This window comes from Furipterus horrens, unplaced genomic scaffold (genome assembly GCF_987537825.1).
Source record: "Furipterus horrens unplaced genomic scaffold, mFurHor1.1.pri manual_scaffold_11, whole genome shotgun sequence".
In the NCBI taxonomy this organism is placed as follows: domain Eukaryota; kingdom Metazoa; phylum Chordata; class Mammalia; order Chiroptera; family Furipteridae; genus Furipterus; species Furipterus horrens.
This window is the reverse complement of record NW_028327181.1, coordinates 81,611,784-81,634,394: the sequence shown is the minus strand read 5'-3', so window position 1 is coordinate 81,634,394 and position 22,611 is coordinate 81,611,784. Positions and strand designations below refer to the sequence as shown.

The 22,611-nt window shown below is 57.1% G+C and overlaps 1 protein-coding gene across 1 annotated transcript; it reads right to left on the bottom strand.

Annotated features, from left to right (window-relative positions):
• Positions 1 to 3,659: 3,659 nt before the first annotated feature.
• ADAM11 (ADAM metallopeptidase domain 11) lies at positions 3,660 to 21,887 on the bottom strand. The gene is made up of 26 exons (XM_090257678.1): positions 21,775 to 21,887; positions 21,135 to 21,310; positions 12,808 to 12,884; positions 12,559 to 12,625; positions 11,472 to 11,557; positions 11,309 to 11,384; positions 10,850 to 10,916; positions 10,714 to 10,781; positions 10,281 to 10,355; positions 10,133 to 10,204; positions 9,760 to 9,926; positions 9,144 to 9,228; positions 8,936 to 9,026; positions 8,752 to 8,803; positions 8,136 to 8,235; positions 7,982 to 8,053; positions 7,774 to 7,866; positions 7,300 to 7,380; positions 6,712 to 6,762; positions 6,547 to 6,610; positions 6,232 to 6,331; positions 5,896 to 6,015; positions 5,636 to 5,804; positions 5,432 to 5,546; positions 5,256 to 5,346; positions 3,660 to 4,663 (listed from the first exon to the last, which is right to left on the bottom strand). The coding sequence occupies exons 1-26, from the start codon at positions 21,836 to 21,838 to the stop codon at positions 4,615 to 4,617; spliced, it is 2,328 nt and encodes a 775-aa protein (XP_090113804.1). The 5' UTR covers positions 21,839 to 21,887; the 3' UTR covers positions 3,660 to 4,614.
• Positions 21,888 to 22,611: the final 724 nt, after the last annotated feature.

Sequence of the window (22,611 nt, the reverse complement as noted above, 5' to 3'; positions counted from 1 at the left end):
TCTATCCGATGTGGTAGCCGCCAGCCACATGTGGCTATGAAGCACTTGAAATGTGGTTCTGACTGTGGGGAATGTGGCTATGAGCCTGGAGCTTCCAGCTGCTCATTCTCCCCACCACCTTGCCCACTGCTGCTATTTCTTGCTCCCAGTATCTCCTCTCTGTCCTTCCGTTCCTTACTCCCTGTCCCCACCTCTCTCACTTATCTTTCCCGTGAACTAGCAGGACTCCCAGGGCCACATTGACCCAGGCCCAAAGTGGTCTGGAGGAGAAGATAAGAATATTACATATCTGTCTGTTCTGGGCAGCGCCACCGCCCTGGCCCCTCTGTGACCCTACTCTGTCGAGCAGGGGGTGGCCACACTGGCGGAGAGAGTGCGCACCAAGGGGGGCAGGTCGCCCCTATGGAAGGGTCTCCCTGTTTGCGCCCAGCAGACACCTGGGGGGATGGGAGGGAGAGAAGGGACATGGAGAGGGCTTTGCTGCCCTCTGCATGAGAGGGCTCAGGTTGGACCAGGTGCCCTTTTGGAGGGGACTTTTTACCCTTGTGTGTGTCAGGTGCCAGGTTGTGCAGCATTCCTGAGATGGTCTTCTGAATGGTGCCGAGCTGAGGGCAGGTGTGGACTGAAGCCTCCAGGACCAACCTCTGGGAACTTAAGGAAGATAGTGACAGATTTGGCTGTGTATTTTTGCCACTTCAGCAAGGCCACTAAGGGAGTGAGGGTGGCAAAGCCCCATTTGTGGTGCCCAGCTACACACTCCTCCAAGAGGTGGGCGCACCTGGTGCAGTCCCTGGCCTGACCACGGGGTCTGCCTTCTCTGCTGGGTACTCTCAAGTCCACCATGAAAACCTGCTGAGTGTGGAGTGTGCCCAGAGCAACCTCCAGGCCTGCAGGTGCCAGGGTTCCCGCAGCAGGCCCTGTCTCCTCTCCGGGCAGTGGGGGTTGATGGCTTGAGCTGGGTTTGCTGTTGTCTGAGAGGCCTGAGGGACTTGCATGATTTGGAATTCCCTTTGGAAGGACCCTGTCCTGATGGTCACTGTGGTATCACACCAGCAGTCTTGGTAGGGCCAGGTTTTGCAAGTGACAGGGAGGCTGTGGTGGCCTTGGGGGTGAGAACCAGTGGAACTGATTTACTGCCACTGGGCAGTGACTTTCTGTGGATGACCCTCACCGAACTCGGGTATTCTCAGCCAGCCCTAGCGGGCACTTCTGTACCAAGGGTGGAAAGGAATCCTGAGGCCAGTAGGGGCTCCAGTGCTGTTCCCCAACACAGCCTGGCCCTGAAGGGCAACAGTGACCAGTGATGATGGCTGCCCATCATCACACCAGGCAGGGTCTTGCCTACTGGGGGGCCAGCCTGGCCTGGCTTGGCCCTGCCCTGCCATGAGCTGGACGTCTGCTGGGAGGTGGGCATTTCCTCACCTCAGCACAGCTCATATCATTGTTTTAACATACAATGTGAAACTCAAAAGTAAACTGGTCAGCCACTCAAAAAAAAAAAAAAAGAACCGTACCTATCTGCCTCAAACTGCACTCCAGTGGGTCGGGGGAGCCAGGTGCAGCAGAAGGAAGCAGAGGTGGGACAAGAACAAGTTTGCTGGGGGTCCAAGAGCACTGTGCCCTTTGGACCAGATTAGCGGTTTTAGGTGAGGGCAGGCCTCTCTGGCTTCAACCATAAAAGGGAAGTTGAGTGTCCTTCCTTTTAGTAAGATGCTTTCCAATTCACTTCCCCTCTGCTCTACTTTGAAACTAGAGGACAATTTTATCTTTGTTGGGAGAGTGGAGGAAGCGCAAGGGCCAGACCCTTCGCCCAGTGTCTACTCCCTGGCTGCGAACGGAAAACTACGCCCTGTCTCCTAGCCTCCCAGTGCTCAGTCCTAGGTGCTCACTTCCTGCCTTCAGTGGCCATCCTCCCCCCACTGGTCATCATCCATCATCATGCTCCTTCCAGGGCCAGAAAAGACCAGCAAGGGTCCCCCTGTCACAGTGTCGTCATTTACACAAAGGAGAGAGACAGGTTGGTGTGAGCCCCCAGACATGATCTTTAATTGATGTTTCTATCCCTGCCTCCCCACCCCGAGCCCCAGATGACATATATACAGGATGCAAATATCGAGCCAGTTCCAGGCCCAGGCCAATGCAGCCTCCAGTTGTCCCTGGGCACGGCCAGGGTCAGGGCAGGAGAATGCAGACAGCTAGGAGCTACATGGACTGGTCACATGAAGTCTTAAATTCTCCACACCCCACACTCCCACCCCCACGTGTGCACACACAGCCATGTCCATGTGTGCAGAGGTATTCACACTTGTGCGGAGATGTGGATCGAAATGCTTGTGCCAGATGCATCACCACCTGTGCGCACATGTGCACCATCAGAGGGCGCCTTAAGGTATCACAGCAATAGTGCAAAACCCAACCCTTGCCCTCCTGCTCCAGCTTGGAAGTGCTGGTGGAGCAGGTTGGGCCAGAGGGGTACTCCACCCATCACCTCACTTGGGCAGTGCCAGCTGAAGCTCAGTATTGAGGACCCCACTGTAGCCGTATCCAGTCACCCAAAAGAGGGTGTCAATGGGCCTCAGTCCCCAGTTTGCCCTGAGGGGTGGTGTAGATAAACAGGGAGCCATCTCCTCCATGATTCCTCCTCAAAGATGCCCCAGAAGCAGAGGGACTAAAATAGGCAACTCAAAGGCCCCTGGGGTATTCAGAAATCCCTGCTGAGTCCAGGTGGGTATCCCTGGGGAGTGGGGCTCTATTCTTTTGTGGCTTTCATCTATAGGTAGCTTGACCCCCATCTTGCCCCTGCCACCTGATCAACAAAGAGTCAAGGAGCCAGCACTCCTATTGCAAGGGAGGGTCAGGAGGGAAGGCCATGGGCAGGACTGTGTTTGTGAGAGGACAGGGATTCTGCCTGGCCTCCACCCGTCTCTCAGGCTCCACTGCAGTGGCAATCAGAGGACAAAGGGGGAAAACGACTGTAAACTTACTACTAGGCCCTGGGATGGGGGTAAGGAGAGGAATGGGTTCGACGGGCCCTTGAGGACTTTTCTAGAAGCTGAAGATCATACATGAGACCTGCCTTTTCCTACCTCCTCATTCACATCACAGGCAGAACCCCTAACCCTCCAGGCGCTGGGCCACCTCTGGCCTTCCCTACTTGGGAAAGTCCTCCCAGGAAAAGACAGCCCAGCCTGGGACCTCTAGGCCATGCCAGGGGGCACCTAAACCCTGAGTCAGCCCCGGAATCACTCTTCTTGAAAGGGGGGAGGTGCCATTTTATTTAAGGGGCTGTAGTTTCTAGACCCCCAAATACATGCATCCTGGCAAGGACAGCAGGATGGTCATTTTAGAAGTGAAGACAATCTGGGACATGTGGTCGCCATACCCATAATCTAGGCTTGGGCACGGAACAGGCAGCTTTGGTTTGAATCAGCACTCAAACTTCTCTCCAACCTCAGCAGGGCTGAGAGGAGGGAGCAAGCAAGGATGCCCGGCCCCTGCCTGGCTTGGGGACGTCAGTGTTCAGTGAGAAGATTTCAGGTGTAGTCCTCCCGGGGGAGGGCCGTGCCTCAGTCCTCCAGTCCCTCCCACAAATGGCAAAACATCCCACAACTGCCATGGCCCCAGCACCCCCAGAGTTACATTCATAGATTAAGGTTCAGTAAAAACAAATAATAATAATTGATTTCAGCCCCCTCTCCCTAAGTCCCAGGGAGCTAAAACCCTGTCCCGGCTGCCTGGTTTTGAGGAAGGGCCACCCCAGGCATGCCCACTGGGGCATCCCTCCTGCCCTCCCCCCGGCCACTTGAGCTGTGGCACCTGTGATGATGGAAGCTACATTCACATAGGGAGAGTTGGTGCGCAAGGCCAAAGCCGCATGAGGTGGGGTGGAGCGTCATGAGGGAAACACCCCAGGCCCGGTCCACCCTGGTGTTGTGAAGGGCAGGGCCACAGCCCCCCACTGAAACCACTGTGGGGCCGGGATTGAAAGGCCTGGGCCCTGAAGACATTGCACGGTGCCTCCCTCCAGGGCTGGGTGGGGGCAGCCTCCCGGTTCTGGGCTGAGACGTGAGTGCCAGGCTTGGAGGGAGGGGGGTGGCACTTAGGCCCCTCCAGACCTGGAAGGGAGAGGGGGTATCAGGGGAGCATATGAGGCAGGGCCCAGAGGAAGAACCCTCCAAGCTGGGCCCCAGGAGGTCTGTACCAGGCCCTGGAGGCAGCAAGTCACAGGCTGGCCAGGGAGGGGATCTGGCGGAAGGTCAGACAGCAGTGACATGAAAGACGAAACAGATGGGATGCAGAGGTAGGCTCCCTTCCAATGGGTGGGAGTTATGGGGGGTCGGGGGAGGGCACAGCTCCAGGGTCTACCTGGCCAGGACTGGTCTGGCCATAGGAAGAGCAGAAGCAAATGGACCAAGGCCTGAGGGGACGGTTGGGCAAGAGGAAGTGGCAAGGGCAGGCTGAGGACTTTTCTCCGTCCCGGAGTGGGGTTCTCCCTCCCCTGTAGTGACATCAGTGATAGCAGGGGTCGGGGAACCAGCCCTTAGCTCCTATTAACAGAACGCGATGTGACAAATGAGATGGAGATGGACAGCGGGAGGGATGATGTGGCTGGCATCACACTGCCCCCTGCTGGGTCGGGTCATACCTTCCTCGCCTGATGTTTCTTCAGGAGCCAAGGAGAGAACAGAGAAAGAAAAAGAAACCATTTGTGACCTTTCCCTCCTCTCAGGATAGGGCCATTATCTCCCATGAGACCCCTTGCCCCAGAGATGGGCCAGAGGCCCCAGGGCCTGGACACTAATGACACTAATAAGCCTTGCCCTCCTCCCCAGGGAGAGATACCTACAGTTTGAGTCCTAACTCACTCACTGTGTGACCCTGGGCCTCGGGCCCCTCCTTAGCGCACTGAGGGTTTTAGACCAGCTCCAGAGCCCGAGACTCAGGTGCCCACGGAACACCAAAGATTGGTTGGGGCCGATAAAGAGAGGACATAGGCCCTGTCTCGGGCAGCCTTGCTCAGCTCCTCTGTCTGAATCATATTGAGGCAAAGTGGGGCCCAGCTGTCTCAATGTTGAAAATCAGCATTGTTAATGTAAAATCTCTGGGAGCAACTAATTTTTTTAAATGGCTAGCTTGGACCGTGATGTGTGAGTTCTGATTTAGCTAACCTCTCAGAGAGGCGCCCTCAGCTCCGACAGCCTGGGGTTCTGATAGTAAGGACACCAGTGGGTGTAGGGAGCGTGTGTGTCTCTTACTTAAATCCCCAGCCTGTGCCGCCCAGGACGATGGCTGCAACCAGGACAGCCCCGGCGATGGAGCCAATGATGATATTGGTGCCACTGGGACCTGGGGAGGAGGGCAGGGTTTGGTTGGCAGGGACAGGCATGGCAAACAGAAAAGACAGCCCCACCCCAGGCAGCACCAGCCTCACCCTTATATTTCTCTGTCTCCCCAGTGGGCGGAGATGTGGGCAAGGGGTTGTGGATGCTGCAGTCTTTGCCTGTCCAGTCTGGCTGACAGATGCACTTCCCTTCATTGCTGCAGACCTAGAGGTGGGGTGGGGCCAATCAAGGTAAGCAGGGCTCTGTCTCCTCTTGTAAGCCCCTCCTGCCATCCCTGGCCTCAAGGCACCCACCCCATGGTGGGAGCAGATGCGGCGCTCCCCGCTGCCTGGGCAGGTGCTGAAGTTGAAGGCAGAGGCTGGCAGGCAACGATGATCCAGGCACAGCATGTTGGGCCCACAGGCTGTGCCATCCTCCACGTAGCTCAGGTCTGAGCCATCAGCCAGCTGCACATGGCCACCCCTGGGGAGACAGCGTAGCTGGCCTCCGCCCATGCCCCCCACCCCATCACAGTTGCCACCTCCTCTTCCCCAGCCATGGTCCCAGCCGACACCTGCAGTCCAGCTCCTTGCCCTGGTGGTAGAATGTGACACTGCTGATGTCTCCTCCTAGGTCCCCCAGTCGAGGAGCTCCAGAGATATTGACGCAGAGAAGAAAGCCACAGAGCACATCCCTGTAGGGAGAGTGTGGAGACAGTGAGCCCTAAGTCTGACCTCTGACCCAACTACTAAACTTGAATTTGCCTTCTCCTCACACCCTGATTTTGTTTACATAGTCTCCCATTTGGGACTCAAAGGCACATCCTAGAAGAACCTACTGCTCCATCTCTGAAAAAAACAACCCTGGCCCCAGAGCTGAGGAGGCTCAACTAGGCGCCTTGGCAACTCACTGTTTATTGCACTGGATCCAGCCTGACCCCTTGCGTCCACAGTTCCCACGCTCTGTCCCCTCCACATTCAGCTTCTCATAGCAGAAGCGATCAGCAGCCACTGTAAGATGATGTGAAGTGTCACCCCAGAACTCACTCCAGGACCTCAAGCCTGCACCTCCAACATTCCCACTGACCCCCAGTCCAGCTGGGTCCCCAAGAACTTGGAGAGCCACACATTTGGTGGATGGCATATTTAGCCAGAACCTGCTCCCTCCCCAGATTCTTGATTCTGGATCCTCCAGAGTCCCTTCTCCCACTCTTAGCCAGACTCACCATGGCCCCAAAGGGCTTGGCACTGCCGGTCCCGGGTTTTGCAGCGACCACCATAGCAGCGGCCCTAAGGGACAAACAGGAGACAAAAGGAACTGATACAGTGGAGGCAACAAACTGTACTGAGCCAGAAACTCTAAGAAGGAGAAGCTCCCAACACCATCATACCTGTTCATGATCACAGTAGTAACCATCCAGCTTGTGCAGGTTAGGGGGACACTGCAGAGAGAGGAGCTGGACTGAGCAGAGCAACCCCAGCACTGATAGGTGAGGCTGGCTCCAAGGAGGAGAGAAGGGGTGGCCTAACGGCCCCCCCACAATGGGGGCTCACGCTCAGGGCTCTTCCATGCCAAGAGCAAAGAACTGTCTTGGAAATTGCCCAGGTTGGCAAGTCCCATAGTCTCTCCACTCTCCCTGTTCCCTGCACCTACTTCACAGGGCTGGGAAAATTAAATGCCTGGCATGTAAGAGGGACTCAAGAGATGTTAACTAATATTATCATCCAGTCCAATCCCTAGCACGCACCAGGTCCGCGCCAGGTGCTGGGAGCACCAGCCAGACTACAAACATGACTGAAGGAGCAAAGCCAGGAGGCATGAACAATCCCTTTATCAGAGGAGGACACATGTTAATCAGCGGCGGAGACGCCAACAGCGGAGCAGAGGGGCGCGAACACTGGTCACCTGGCATAACCAAAACGATGGGGATAGGGTTTGCCCCGCCCGAGGTTCCGCAGGGCGGCCGGGCCAGGCGGACCTGGCTCGAGTCGCCGGTGCAGGTCTCCGCGATGTCGCACTCGTTCACGGCCTCTCGACAGGACACACCCCGCGGTTCGTACTGAGGAAGGGATGCGTTTCAAGGCTCACGCAGGGTACCCGGACCCGGAACTCATCCCCCTCCTCGGCCGCGCCCCTAGGCCTTTGTCCCCGCCCCCACTTGCTCCCAGGCCCCTCAGAGACGCCCCAGGCCTGCTCACGGTTTCCTTACCCCTACCACTTCCCGGCAGGTGCCCCGCCCCGCTTCTCGTGGCCCCGCCTTCAACAGGCTCCGCACGCCTCGCCCTTTTCCTTTCCCATTGGCGCTCCCTTCACGCCAAGCCCCGCCCCTTCAAATTTGCTCTGCCTCCAGCTGCTTCCCCTCTCTAAATCCCGCCCCTTATCAGATGGTCAGCAGCTGGGTCGCTCCTGGTCCCGCTTCCCCCCCCACCCCAGCGGCGGGTCCCCATCTCACCTTGCAGCGGCGACAGCAGAGCCCGTCGCTGCACATAGCGTCGTGAGTCAGGGTGCATTTCTTGCAACAGTTCCCGCCCGCTCGACTGCACTCCTGATGGGCGCGGCGAGAAGGGGAGGGAGATGGGCGTGCCCGGACCCTCCCCACCTAGGCCCGCCCTCTCACCCAACCCACGTCCCCTGCCTCGTACCTGGCACTGGTCGCTCACCTGCACAGAGCCGCAGTCACACTCCTCCCCCGCCTCCACGAAGCCGTTTCCGCACTCAGGGGGGTCCAGTAGCTGGACCGGGATGGGGTGTCAGAAGTCTGACCGGGTCCCGACCCAAGCCCCGTTCCCACTTTCCCTGCCCTTGGCCTGGTACCTTGAGGGGCTTATTGAAGAGGCAGCTCCCGCCGCCCTCCTGCAGAAACTGGTTGTATTCGTCAATGCTGCAGCGCGAGAACTTGCGGGGCAGGTAGAACCTGAGCAGGGATGAGGAGACAGTGCCGCTGGGTCCCGGCCGCGCCCTTCCCTCCAGTCCACTCTTTAGGTCCCTTCTCAAGATTGGGGATAGGCTGCACTGAGGACTCGCTTGCCCTCTGGGTGAGGCTGGGGATCTGTGTGTTCGGAGACTGCACAATAATCCTCCCACCTGCTCATCAAGCGGGAGTGAGCGGAGGAGTTCGCTCCTGTCCCTTTTCTGCAACCTCAAGACTCCGAGAGTCGGAGGCTGGAGCAACAACGAGCGAAAATGCCTTCAAACGAGGCTTTGGCGGCGCCCAGTGGCCACAGAGCGCACTACAGCCTGGTCAGTTTCGGTGTCTCGCAGAGGAGTCTGTCTCCCTGCTCATTGTACTGCAGAAAACTGGGTTTCTCGGAATCCTGAGTGGTTCCGAAAGCGGGATCTCTTGGGGCCACCGGGTCCAGACAGTCGCCCAGGGCTTGCTCTGGGACTCTCCTCGCACAAGACTTTATCCTGGTTTTTCCCCCAAACTCACCCAGTGTCCTCCATGATGCATCCCAGCCAGTTGTCCGGACACTTGCAGTCCCCTGAGAGGTGAGCCAGGTGTAATAAGGGAGGGTAAATGACTGCCCCCATCCCACGGACACCCTCTTCACTCCTGGAGCTGCTGGGTGTGGGTCCAGGCTGGTTATGGGGCCACATGGGATTTTCATTGATACCTGCTGAGCTCCGGTGTTTATTCCACATCATGCCCAGGTTCTGCCCCAGCGTCTGGGCCAGGGTCACCGCCATGGCCCCCATGTTGTCGTACTTGGGGTGAGGAAGATGGAGCACAAAGATGTCTACATCCCTCCAAAAGAGGGCTCATGCCCTTAGTAGCCCTTCTCCCTCCCACCCCTACCCCAGCTGTGTCCCCACACTGCTCACCTCATTCACACCCCCACCCCTGGACAGAGAGCAGATGCCTCCCACGTAGGCAGCCCCACTACTGGTGCTCTGGAAAGTTCTGCCCCTGGAAGGGAGAGGGTTGTCATAAAAACCTGCCGTACCCATAGTGGCTCCCCTGGGCTGTGAGGGAAAGATGGGGAGCCTCCCCTACTAGAGAGAGCCCTTCCTTGGGGAGGTATCGCCCTTCACGTCAGCCTGGGTGATCTCAGGCAAGCCCCTTCCCCTCTTTGGGTTTGTTTGCCCATAAACCAAATAAGAAGTTCCTATTAGATCATCTATAACTGCAAGGGTGTTTTTATCAGATTTTTTCTCCTACCAGGAAGGGATGCTAGGGCAGTTTGAAAAGGGAAGAGGGAATGAGGGGAGGTGATGGGCAGAGGTGATGGCATAGGTAACCAGAGGTGGGGAAAAGGGACATCAGCTTAAGATGCAGGGGAGGATGCCCAGCCTGTGGCAAGTGGCTGGGGCAGGTGCAAGATAAGACCTACCAGCTTCAGTCCCTGCAAGAGCACCTGGCACAGAGCAGGTGTTCAATAACCCTGAGCACCATAGCCACCAGCAGAGACTGGCAGGATGTATGGGGTGGGGAACTCACGAGAAGAGGTGGGTGGCATCACTGGGCTCAGGCAGGCCCTCCCGCCTATAGACCATGAGCCGGGCCAGTGTCTCCAAGAGATCATCTTGCACCTGGATCTTGTCCCCATCTGCCCACGTTTCCATGGCAACCAGCACTATCCGGGTATTGAGCTGCTCCTTGTACATCTGGGCCCAGAGGGGAGAAGATGGGGAGAAAGTTGGAGGGTGGGCATGGGTGTGGGGGGATAGGGCTGGAGAAGGGCTCCAGTCTGTGTCTCCAGGCAGTGGGGGGGTCAGTGGCTGATAGTGCCCTAGAGAGCTCACCCCAAGGATATATGCAGCACGGTAGGAAGTTTGGGGTAATAGAGAGTAGAAGGGGGAGGACTGCTTACCACATCTGCCAGGTTCACCACAGACTTGGCAAAGTTGCTGGTGAGGACCACTGACTGTCGCATCTGCTCAAACTGGAGAAAGAGTTGGTGGAGGGCGAGGCTGCTTCTGGCCCCTCCTCCCAGAGCTGCCGCCAGCCTGGGAACTTACCAGCTGGTGGTCATTGATCACAATCAGCTCCACATACTTGGTCTCACTGTGCACTGTAGGGTGGCCCCGGCGGACCTGGGCAAGGAGTGGGCACTTGGAATCAGTCCCCTCCATGCCTGGCGTCATGGCCAAGCCATGGACAGATTTAGGGGGCTGGACTCCAGCTAGGGTCAATGCCAGAGGCCCACTGGTGGGGATACCCCTCCCCATCCTTGGTATAAGGGCAGGCGGTCCATGTTACCCCACCATGGGGACGTGTGTAGACACTGGCATTAGAGAATGAGGTTAGGGTGCTTCCTCTCAGAGATGGTTCCCTGGTCCCCAGTCACATCAGTCTGAGCTCTCCTTTGCCCCAGCCATGGAAAGGGGTATCCTCCTGCTCAGGACCACAGCCTGAGGTCTCTGCAGCCCGAGGTCTTTGCGGGCCCCGTACCTGCCTTTTCCTTCTCAGCCTCGGCCGGTTCGGAGGAGCAGAATGGGCAGGGGCAGCAAACAGGCAGTCTGGAGGAAGGGACAGGTGAGGCGGGGCACAGCCAGTTCCCTCCCCAGCCCCACTTTTCCTCTTTTACCTGGTTCCCTGCATCTGGTAGGGACTGGGAGGAGAGAGGTCCGGTAAATGAGGTGGGGAAGGGGTCCCTGTAATGAGGGGAAATTCGTTCTTGGGAGGCTGACAAGTCTATTCTGAGCCCAGCTTGGGGGTGGGGAGGAGACAGCTCCAACCCTTCCCCCCACCCCACCCCTGAATGACCCAGAACTGGCCAGAGCTCCCATGTCGGATCTGATCTCCCTGATGCTCAGATTCCGGGTTCAAGACCTGGAGGTGCCCTGAGAGACAGGGGCAAAGGACACTGGAGCCCAACGGGAGGTTACCTGGGGGACATTGGAGCTGGGAGCACAGGGGGAGGGAACCAGAGCTGGGGTCACTGAGGGCAGTGAGGCTGAGGTTACCCATGCAGGGGAAAGAGGGGGTAGTGAGAGCCATCAGGACTAACATGGCAGGGCTGTCAGAGGGAACAGTAGAGGCTCACCTGGGGGGCTTCCTGAGGCCCAGCCATCTCTCTGGGCTCCACGATGTAGGTGAAGTTCCCATCAGAGAAGACCCCACTGCAGAGAGAGAGGCGCAGCTCCCCACCATCCCCAGGCTCAAGGTTGGAGGCTTTTTCAGGCTGCCCAGCCCCTCCCCATACTCACTGCAGCCCCTGGCAGGTGGAGAGAGCGGCAAAGGAGAGGGGGTTCCCTCGGAGCTTCCCCTGGTAGTAGCAGTGGTCTCCAGCCCCCTGGAGGAGCAGAATGTAAGTGGACATGCCCCCTGCGCTGGCATGAAGACAGGAAGACAGAGGAGGTGCCCACGTGCAGGTGGCCACTGTCCTGGGTGCACCTGGATTTCTACAGCCTGGCTCTACTCTGGGTTTCGCTGCTAATTCGCTGTTTCACCCCGGGCAATTTCCTAGCCCTCTTTGGGCCCCTTCACCTCACCTACAAAATGAGGAGGTTGGACTACATCAGTGGTTCTTTGCCATTTGTTGCGGCTGATGCAGGGACCAGACTCCTTTGAGAAGAATAACTAACAATCATATAGCACCTACTACGTGCCATGCACTGTTCTAAGCACTTACCATAGATAATCTCACTTAATTAGATGAATGCTGTGGACTCACCCCCGACATGCACACACAACTTCACACACAGTGTGTTCACAGACACCACTGCCTCAGCAGACCACCCCGGGATACTGGGTCTGTGTCTGAGGAACTGTGAGCAGCACGTGTCCTCCTGGTCCCAGCTCCTGGGTCAGAGAGGACCAGCAATCCCTCCACTCTGCTTCCTGCAAAATTACTTGTGCTCCAGTTACTGCACAGGCTAGGGGAGGGGGGAGGCTATTTTTAGACACTCATTCATTTTTGCTGGGCCCCTGGGCCTCCAGGACTGGGACCCTGCTGTCCCAGGCGGCCAGGAATCCCCAGGGTCTTGGTACTGAGTAAAAGGACATTTCCCCAACTGCCCCATCCCAGAATGTCTGGGCCTGGAGCAGTGATGGTGCTTGGATGCCTCCATGCCTGGCAGAGACTGGCTGGGGTCAGGCCTCTGGAGCTGGGCAAACGGGGCTTCGGGCTCCACAAACCACCTAACTCCGACCCTCAAAACCTCCAAGTGGGGAAGAGATGGAGGCTCCTGAAGGGCTGGGCCCATCCCAAGTGTAAAGGACACCCTAGTCCCCATCTCAAATGGCCTCCTATCCCTTCATTCCACCTCCCTGTCCCCTTCTAAAGGCACTCACTGTGCTATGCTGGGTTGTCCCTTCCCGGCTGAAATGGCGCTCCACGTATTTCGAGGAGAGGAGGTGACTGAAACAGAGTGGGCAGGAGGAAGGACAGGTGACTCATGGGACCGGATCAAGCTTGGGTCCAGCCCGGCTTAGATCCAGATCCTCTACCCTGCCCAGTCTCCCTCTCCAGCCAGCCAAGTCCAGGCCATGCCTTGCCCACCCATCTGTAGCCCTTCCTCCCAGGCTCAAGACCACACTCACTGGTTCAGCTCCAGGTCCAGAGTGAAGTTGGAGTTGAAGGCTGGGATGACGAAACTCACCTGGGCCAGGTGGACAGGCTGGGGGAGAGGGCAGAGGGAGGGTCAACCTGGGGAGGCCTGAAGGTGGGAATTGGGCAATCGGGGAAAGCCCAGAACAGGGAGCAGCCCTAGAGAAGGGAGGGCCCAGCCCAGTCCAGCAGTTGTGAGGGCTATTGATTTGGGTGAAAGATACTTTGCGCAAGACCCCTTTCCTTTCCTGGGGATAGGGGCAGGAGTGCACACACCTGGGCACAGCCCACTCTGCCCTCTGGGTCAGGGCATGGTGAGCAATGTAGGGGGCACATGCTAGCCCATCCTCTCTGGGGCCAGTCCCTGGGAGCAGCCGGATGGAGAGGGGCAGCTTGGCCTGCCCAGTGCCTCAGGCCAGGCCCTCCTTTCTGTTGGCAGGGCCACCCCACTCTCAGGGGGACTAAAGGGAGGCCCTCAGAAGTATTACAGGAAAGGGGTAAACAGGAGCTCGGGTGCAGTATGACCGTGGGAACCTGCTGAAGCAGGTGCCTTTCTTCCTGTCTCCCTACCCTGGCCCCAGCCTCAGTGTAAGGAAGAGGCCTCAGACTCTGCAGACAGGGGTGGAGTGGATTGGAGTTGATGGGGGCTGGGGGGGAAATGCCTGGAAGCTGGGGTGATGGGCAGATGCCGTCCTGTTAGGATGAAAGAACTTGGCTCCTCCATCCCCAAGTCCACTGCCCTCTGCCTTGCCCAAAGTAGCTCATCTTTAATATTTCAATCCCATGGTTAATTTTTAAACATGGAAGTTTTCTTGATAAATTTTTCAGAGGGGCCTTTGCAGCGGGGCTGGGAGGCTCCAGGTTGTCATAACAATGCACCAGCCTGAGCAAGATGGCTGCCCTCCATGGCCTGGGATCCCAGCTGCTGTGGGGGTGGGGACTCCAGACCTGAAGCTAGTGTGCCTCCAGGGAAAGCCACCCTCAAAGAAGAAGGGGCAGGAGAGTCTGGGTTGAGGGAGTGTTGTCCTCTTCATCTCCTACATCCCCACCCTAAGCCCCAGGTCCTATACAAGATTGGGAAGTACAGGAGAAGCCTGGAAGGCACTGGAGCCTTCTTCCCATCTCTGTCCACTTAAGAAGACTGAATCCAGGCCCCCAAGTGAGGGTCCCACCACTGGGCCATACATATGTGAAAAATTTGTGCCTTTCTTTTGGGGGGAGCAGGTTGCAGAATGGAAGGGAGTCCCAATATCATGAGATCCCATAGCCCTGTGCTAGTTGGCTTCCTCAGCAAGCACGTAGATTTCTACTGTGCAGTTATTACGTGCCTGGCACTGTTCTAAATGCTTTACAAGTATTATCATTTTTGATCTTCACAACCTAATGGGAAACTGAGGCAGAGAGATGTTAACTTGCCCGAGGTCACATATGTAAGAAGTGGTAGAGCAGGGATTCAAGCCTAGCAAATCAGCTGCCAGGGCCTCTTACCCCAAAGGTAAGGTAAGATGGAAATGGCCAAGTGTCCATGACAGGCCCTGGGAGAGGGGGTAAAGTAGGGGCAAAGGGCCAGAGCCTGGGTCAGCAGCCCTCTGTGCCTCAAGGACACTGACTCACCCCATCCCAGGCTAACTGAAGTTTCAAGCTCTGTCCTGAGCCCCTAGAGCATTGATCAGACTTGAAATAGAAAGTCAAGGACAAGTCACTACTTCCCTCTCCTCCCCATTGGCCTGGATCATCTCTGCTCTGGCCCTGCCCCTGGGCCTGAACTAGCAATCCACCCACCCCACCCTTGGCCTGGACCACCTCCCTCTCCCCTCCTGGGTTTGAACTATCTGCCTAGACCACCTCTGCACTCTCCTGCTCTCAGGTCTGATTTTGCTTGTACTTTTTGCCCCCCAATGATAAACCCCTGTCTCCACTCCCACGTTGGCCATCCAGAGGAGCAGCCTCTCCAGGCTCACTGCCCTGATTTCACTCTCTCAGGCAGTGCAGCCTCAGGGATAATTCAGCAAACTCTCTGAGCCTCAGATTGTCCCAGTGAAAATGATGAACCCAGATGGAAGGCAGTGAGGTTGGCTTGTGTGGTAGAGGTCATCCTGGACTTGGAGAATTCTGGCAGAGTTGGCCCTGGCACTTGTAGAAGCTTCTCCACTCAGGAGGGGAGCAAGCTAAGCCATCTGACCTCTCCACTCTCTGCGCAGACCAAGCTGACCCCCACTCGGAGGAAAGCGCAAACTGATGGGGAGCAAACAACAGGTCCTCTTTGTCCCCATCACTTCTTGCCTCCACCAGAGGTGGTAGGAGGAAGAGGAGGGAGACCAAATAGCTCGGCAGGTTTGTCTGGCCCAGCCCAAGGAGCAGGTCGGGGGGACACAGGGGAGTATCGCCTGTCTGAAGAATGAGAAAGATCAGGCAAACCCATCTCAGTCCCCAGGATCTCTGTACACCAGGCACCTGGGCAGGGGGGTCCTGTTGGCACCAGAGACTTAAGACTCCCCAGCCAGGCTTTAGGCTCATGTTTTATCAAAGCCAAATTCTCCTGCCCCTGACCTGCCCCTGACTTCTCCCATTACCTCTCAGCCCTTCCCTTGGGAGCCCTTCTGTCCCCTGTCACCCTCCCTCCTCTGTACCCAGCTCAGTGCACCTGGTGACCAGCCGGCTGGGACTCGACCCTGTGCCCTGCTCTTGCTTCTTGCCCTCTTGTTCCCCGGCCATCCGGCTTTCACATGCTCTGGCTCATTTGATCTCAACCTGCCCAGGATGTCTGGTGCTCATTTTACAAATGCCAGGCTGAGGCTTAGAGAGAGACACTTGGAGGTGACCGGCCCAGGGCCACGCTGGGGAGGTGCAGGATTAAATCTTACTCTCAGGCTGAAGTTTGTGTCTACCATGGCAGCTGTGGCCACCTGGCTGGAGTGACCATGCCCTCTCCAAGGCTCCCCTGTCACCTGCTCATCCATTCCCCAGGCACCTGCTTGCACCCTGTGTCAGATCTGACTAGATACAGGGTGCAGAAGGAAGGAGGCAAAGATCCCGCTGAAGTTTCAAAGTAACAAATACAGAGGCCAGGCCTCCACCCCAGACCTATAGAATCAGTTTGGGAAGGAGGAGACAAAGATGTTTAGGGTTCCCAAACACCCTAGAAAATGTGAACATCCAGGCACTGTCCCTACATAGTCACCCTGAATCTCTCCTCCCGAAGCTCCATCTCCTGCCATGACCTCCTCCCCACCCTCTTCTGCAAAGCCTGCACCCACAGGGGCTGTGGCCCCTCTCTACTCCCAGGCAGTTCTTCACATTCTGGGTCCACTTTTCACACTGGTGGCTGTTAGTCCCCTGGAGCACAGGCTACACTTGCCTTTTTCCCTGCCAGGGCTCAACACTCATGTTGAATGGAGAGGCATCAGAAGGCCTGAGAGAGCTGCTTAATCTCTCTGAGCCTCAGTTTTCCCATCAGTGAAATAGGGTTGTTGTGGGGATTAAGTGGAAACCCTTTTTAATATGTTATTATCACAAGGATTGGTGATAATAAATGAAAAGAAGAAAGTGTAAATGGTCTAGCATTGAGGAACTGGATAAACTGCATGAGCTGGCTGGTGGCAGATGTTGGGGAGCCAGAGAAGCAGGGGCCCCACCTGGGAGAAATACCGCCCCCCAGCGACTCCCCCAAGATGCACTGAGGCTCCACTTATCATCAGGCAGTGGAGGTCACAGATAGAAGAATTGCATGAATTTCTTTTTTTCTTTTGCTGTCACTTTTTAATTTAATTTTATTGATTGATTGATTTTAGAGAGCTAGAAACATTGATTTGTTGTTCCACTTATTTATGCATTCATCTGTTGATTTTTGTATGTGCCCTGACCACAGATCGAACCTACAACCTTGATGTATGAGGACAACACTCCAACCAACTGAGCTACCTGGCCAAGGTCTTGGATGAATTTCTGATGACTGGATTTGACCTAAAATTTTGAAGACAGAGACACTTTTTTTACAGGGTCATTAGTTCCGCTGAAGACAGACTCTGGGCAGCTGGGTCCCTCTAGGCATCCACAGGGTACAGTAGTCCCTCTCTATATCGCAGTTCACTTATCGTGGCCTCACTGTATCGCGGGATTTAAAAATATATTATATTTAATTATTTATCGTGGATTTTTCGATATATCATGGAATTTTGATTTTGCAGTACTGTATACATACGTTGTTAAAGTTACATAGGTTTAAGAGTGTAGAATAAATGTAAGGTTCCCACTTCGCAGGGGGGTCTAGAATGTAATACCTGCAATAAGTGAGGGAATACTGTACTTAAAGAGGTCAAGACCACAGGCTGGAGTCTTGTTGGGGAAGCAAGACTTCTGCCCACGTTGCCCCTGTGAACTCCACCCAGAGCCTGACAGGTAACCCCAAATGCTGTGGCTCCTGTTTCTAACACCCATGCCAGCACCTGGCCCCAACAATCAGGAGGGAGTGCAGGCCTCCCACATGTTGAACATCTGCTCTTGTCAGATGCCAGGTAGGATACCTGTATAAACCTCATCTCCTCTGATCCTCATAGCAGCCAAGGCAAAGTGGAGATGACTATTATCCCCATTTTGTGAATGGGAAGGTGGGATTCAGAGGCATCAAAGGCTTGCTCAGGCCACTCATTCAGAATCAGTGGAGCTGGGACCCACTGAGGCTGTCCCACCCCAAACCCACACGTGCAGCCTTTCAGAGAGAAGGTTTTTAGTCTCCCGCGTGAACCCTCCCTCTGCCCAGCTTCATGGCAGGGCTCTGTTCATAGCCCTCGCCAGAGCCAGCTGAGCCCAGCACAAACCTAGCCCCCTCCTGGGACACCCTCCTGCTGCCAAGCTCAGGGCAGCACTGCAATCTCGGCTGCAGAGACCACAGCATGGCTTTGGCGCAAGTGGGGCACTAGAGATCCTGCAAAGACCCTGTGGCTCCCTGCTCCTGACTGCCATCTTGCCAAGGCTGAGGACTGAGTCTCTCCCAGTTGTCCCCCACCCCTCTGCAGGAAGAAAACACCAGCACTGTAGCACATGTCCTTGACTGAGGGCTTCCAGGATGGTACTTCCAATAAATGCTTGTCTGGATGGTTCTCACAGGAGCTCAGCTCAGTGACTGAGGTGGCCTCCCCTAGCTTGCTCGGTTGAGGGTCTGTCTCCTGGGCCTGGGGCCCTACACCCAAGCTGCCCTGTTCTTACCCATACCCTGCCCTCTCCTTGGTCCTGAAGGAGCCTGGGTTTCCCAGTGGCAGGCACAACCCACACAGCAGCTTTGTATGGATTAGAAAAAGGGTCCCTTCAGAATGCATGCAGCCTCACGAGCTCACTGACTTCATTCACCCCACTTGGCCAGGCACCTTGGTGCTCTGAGCGACTGGTACACTGTGGCCCTGCTTGTCCTGCTACCCACCCCCACTCCCCGCCGTCAGCTGCAGGCTTCCTGGGGCCACAGGCCTCTGCACTTCCGGAACTTCTCCCAGTCTCTGGGCCTCAGGTCCTGCCTGCTTCCAAACTGGATGGAAGTGAGGTGCAGAGAGCAGTGGCAAAGAGGGCAAAGGGTCCCCCGTGCCCTTCTTCCCTATACTGGTTAAGAGTGCTTCTCTGGGCATCAGTCTTTACTCTGCTACTGAAATGCTGTGTGACCTGGGGTAGTTACTTCTCTCTGTGCCTGTTTCCCCATCGGTGAAATGGCAATAGTAATAGCCCCACCCTCTGTAGCTGTGATGAGAATGAAATAAATGAAAACATGTACCTGTAAAGACAGAAGACTGCTTGCCCCAGTCAGGTCCCCCAATACATTGTAATTTCTCTAGCTTCTCATTCCTTCCTGCCATCGTCCCTCTCACAAAAGCCAGGAGACCCCTCACACCAAGCCCTTTCATGTGGGCTGAGATTATCATCATCATCCTGATTTTAGGGTGGCTCACAAAGGTGCCATGACCAGCCCAAGGCCAGAGCAGGTTAACAGCCCCAGGGCCCACCAGCCCAGCCCTGCCAATCAGCATGTGCCTCCAGACTCGCCACAGGATCCACAGCACATGGAGATCTGGCTGCTGACCCATCTCCTTGCTTGGCCTGAGGTCCTAAACCGGTGCCATGACTTCAGACAAAGCCCAACAGTGCCAAGGTGGGGCATTTCCTGCAGGGACTCTCGGGCTCAGCACTGCGCTGCCTCCACCGTCAGCCCCAAGGTTCTGAGGCCAGAAATGCTCCAGGGAGAAATGGCAGGTGGGAGGTAGAGGGGCGCCACAACTCCTTCTGGTCAGGGGAAATATTCTGGATGTGGCTTTGTCTTTCCCAGCCTTTCACCTTGCACTGGGTGAGGTTGGGGACCTGCCCCTGTGCCAAAACCCAAAGACCCTGGAGGCAGTGGGAAGCGCCTTGTCTTGGAAAAAATTATTCCACTGCTTAAGATCTGATTTGACTTTTAGCATGTTACTTAACTTTTTTGAGCTACAGTTTACTCTTCAGCAAAACGGACAGACAAAAGTTACTTGTCTTACAGAGTTGTGAGGGTTCCACCTGAGGAAAAACTGAGGTATAGATAAGGCCAGCCTGTGAGTAAGTTCCTTGGAGAGGCTGCAGTGGAATAACTGCGAAGGCTCAATCCCAGAGAGACACCCCCCCCGCCACTGGTGACCACTGCCTCACAGATCCACAGAGCCCTCCACCCCCCGCCTCCTCAGACTCGGTCACTCACACATGCATCACACACATGCACATGCCACCCACTCACCAAGCAGAACGACACCCAAAGAGACTCCCCCTCCTCTGCATATTCAACCCATCCAGTCCACCTGCACCCATCCAACTCTCACTACACTGTCGCAGGTGCCACTATACCCCAGAACAGCCTCCTTTCAGTGGATAATGCTGAAGGAGCACCCACTCTTCCTCTCTCTCTGGCCCTGTGCTTTCCCTTCCCTCTGTTCTCTGACCCCACGGGCAGCGGAACTCCATCATCCTGTCTGGGGAACCCCTAAAGCACCAGACAGCAGTCCTGGCAGTCACGCCCAGCAGTCAAATCCCAGCCAACACAGCCTTGGGTGCATAATTCACGGGTAGGGGACACTAGCGAAGAGAGTCAGGCTAACGGCCACATCCAGCCAGGACACCTCATGGCTGGACCTGGGGCCATCCCTGCTGCCCATCTCCCATCTCCCAGGGAGCCTGGGCAGGTGCTGAAGGCAGCCTCATCCCCTTTCCCTCCCACAACCCCACTCCCCTCCAACCCAGGCCTGCCTGCTCAGGAACATTAGCCACCCCTCCCCCACTGCACTGCCCTGAGTGATGGTCCATCTATTATGCATGCTGCCTTCCTGCTCCATTCCATTTCCAGAGTGCCCCCCTGCACCCCCACAGCCCCCCCCCCAAGGGCTTTTAACCAAGTACATTAGGCAGGGCCAGATGCCAGTCTGACAGATGTCTACAATGTTAGCCTCCGTTTCCCTCCTTCCTGCCTCTGCCCAGCCCAGTTTACCTCCCACCACTCCAAGCGACCCAAACTTCCGCACCTCCTCCGAGTCTCTCCTCTACACCTCCTATTTCTGCCAGGCCTTCACCATCACGCCCTCCACCGCCCCCGCTGGCCTGGCTAACTTTCAACTTTGAGCTCCTGGAGATCCGAGGCGTGCTGAATGAATATTCCATCTGGGTGATTATTATTCACATGATATTAATTAATTATTAATTGCAATTAATCTCCTTCATTCCCAACCTTCCTCTGGGAGGCAGGAGGGGCCTGGCAACTGAAAGGGACAGGGGACAGTGACATCTGTGGGTGTGCTTGGGGCCTGGAACCTTCTTCCAAGGCCCCATCCTCAGTGAGGACAGGAAGGATAACAACAGCCTACTGGTGTGAGGGGGAAACCGAGGCAGGAGCAAGCACTAAGCTGTTCCAAAGAGGCCTACTAAGGTGGCTATGGCAAGAACCTGGAACCCTAATCCCTGACTGGGCTCTTAGCTGCTTCTCCCTGCCCTTATTGCCCTACCCAAGCCCTGTTTGGAGCAAAACCACTTGCTTTGGCAGGAGAGGAGTGGAGGCTGGCAGAAAGCTGACCAAGATGGGACTGAATGTTGGGCATTTTAGTCTGCTGAGGGCCGGGAATCTCCATGATGATGGAGGGGGCCTGGAACAGGGCAGATGGGTGCTCCCACTAGTGGGCTCCAGCACCCTCTTGGTAGCCCATTGTACACAAGGGGAAGCATCAGGAGCCAGCTGCCTGGGAGGCACCCAAACCCTGGCTGCTCCTGGCCTCCCTCGGGCTCTAAGGCCTGCTCCAGCCCCCCGGCCTCCCCATTCAGCTCCACTCACCGGACCACGAGGTGACTCCTGGCGGACCCTCGTGTCCAACTGCTGCTTTCGGACCTCTCCCCCGGAGCTCTCCCCAACCAGACGGCTGGGCTCTGTGACCTCAGGGGCTTCGGGTCCCCACAACTGGGGTGAGACCCTCCAACGCAGAGCTGCAACAGGACCCCAGGTCTCAAGACCTGGGGACACAAGGCCATAGCTGTAGGCAGATGCTCACCAAGGGGGAAGAGATGTGGGAATGGAATGGGCACTCCCCCCCACCCCCCACCCCATTCTGGCGTGGTTATTGGAGCACTGGGGGTTTTGAAGGAAAAGATAAGGTGCCCTGTAGGGGGAAGAGTCCGCTGGGATGGGGAGGGGGCCAGGAGCTTGCTTCACTCCTGCCCAACTGTCACGACTGCCCCCCCCCACACACCGCAGAGACCTGCAGAGTCCGCGGGCCAGCCGCAGGGGGGTGGCCGAGGTGAGACGGGCCAGATGGGGACAGGTGGGTGTCCGCACCCTCCCTCCTCCCCCGCCCCCACCCTCCTGCACTCTAGACCGGCTGTCACCCCGAGCACTGCAGGAAAATGTGGCTGCAGTATAAACCGCCGCAAAACCCCGGGGCAGGGAAGGGGCGCCGGTCGGGCGGGGGGTCACTCACCGGACGCGGGGAGCAGCGGCAGCAGCAGCAGCGCCGCGACCGCCCAGCGCCGCAGCCGCCTCATGGCTCGTTCATAATCCTCCGGGTCCGAGGGCTGCGGCTGAGCGGCTCGGCGCGGGCGGAGGCGGGACTCGGGCGGGGGCGCGGGCTGCGGAGCCGCGGGCGGGGGCGCCGGCCCGGCGCGGGGCGAGGCTGGCGGCGGCGGGGAGGGCGCCCGGCTCAGCGCGCTCCGGCCGCGGCCATCCCGGCGGGGCGTCGGGCCGGGTTAAGAGCGGAGCGGCGAGCACGTGAGCGGAGGGCCCGCCCCCGCCCCCTGGGGCCTCCCCAGCCGGGCCCGGTCGGGGCCGCCGCTACGGGAGGACAAAAGAGGCACCGCCCCGGGGCCGGCCTTCTCGCACCACCTCGGCCTTCCTCCGCAGGTGCAGGGCCGGTCGCACCCGATCTCCATCTCGCGACCCCCTCCTCGGCCACCTCTTGCTCCGAGGTCCAGCAGATTTGTAGGGGGAGGGAAGCAGGGTCCATAGGGACCCCCAGGCTCTGACCTGGTGATTGACAGTCTGGGAACCCGCAGGATCGGGATGCGGGGGCGTTCTGCTCCGGGACCAGGTTTGCCCCTAGGGCGCTGTACCCAGGAGGGGGCTTCCCCGGACCCAGCCCGGAAAACCCCCAAATCCCAGGTCGACCTAAGGCTTTTGGAGAGCTAGAAAGATCAGGGACTGAACTGAAGGGCGGAGACTCATGGCTAAAGTTGCGCTGGGCGCCTTTGGGATCTCTCCACCACCTCTAGAGCAGGTCGCTCTGGAGCCCTCCCACGCCCTAGGTCCACATCCCTTTCCG

What these genes read in the sequence shown, in the direction of transcription:
- ADAM11 (XM_090257678.1), bottom strand. Translation starts at nt 21,838, where the DNA reads ATGAGGCGGCTGCGGCGCTGGGCGGTCGCGGCGCTGCTGCTGCTGCCG. An exon ending in GGCCTCAGGAAGCCCCCCAG is followed by an intron (nt 10,917 to 11,308) that starts GTGAGCCTCTAC and finishes CCCTCATTACAG; the next exon opens with GGACCCCTTCCCCACCTCAT. An exon ending in CCAAGCCCTTTGGGGCCATG is followed by an intron (nt 6,332 to 6,546) that starts GTGAGTCTGGCT and finishes ATCATCTTACAG; the next exon opens with TGGCTGCTGATCGCTTCTGC.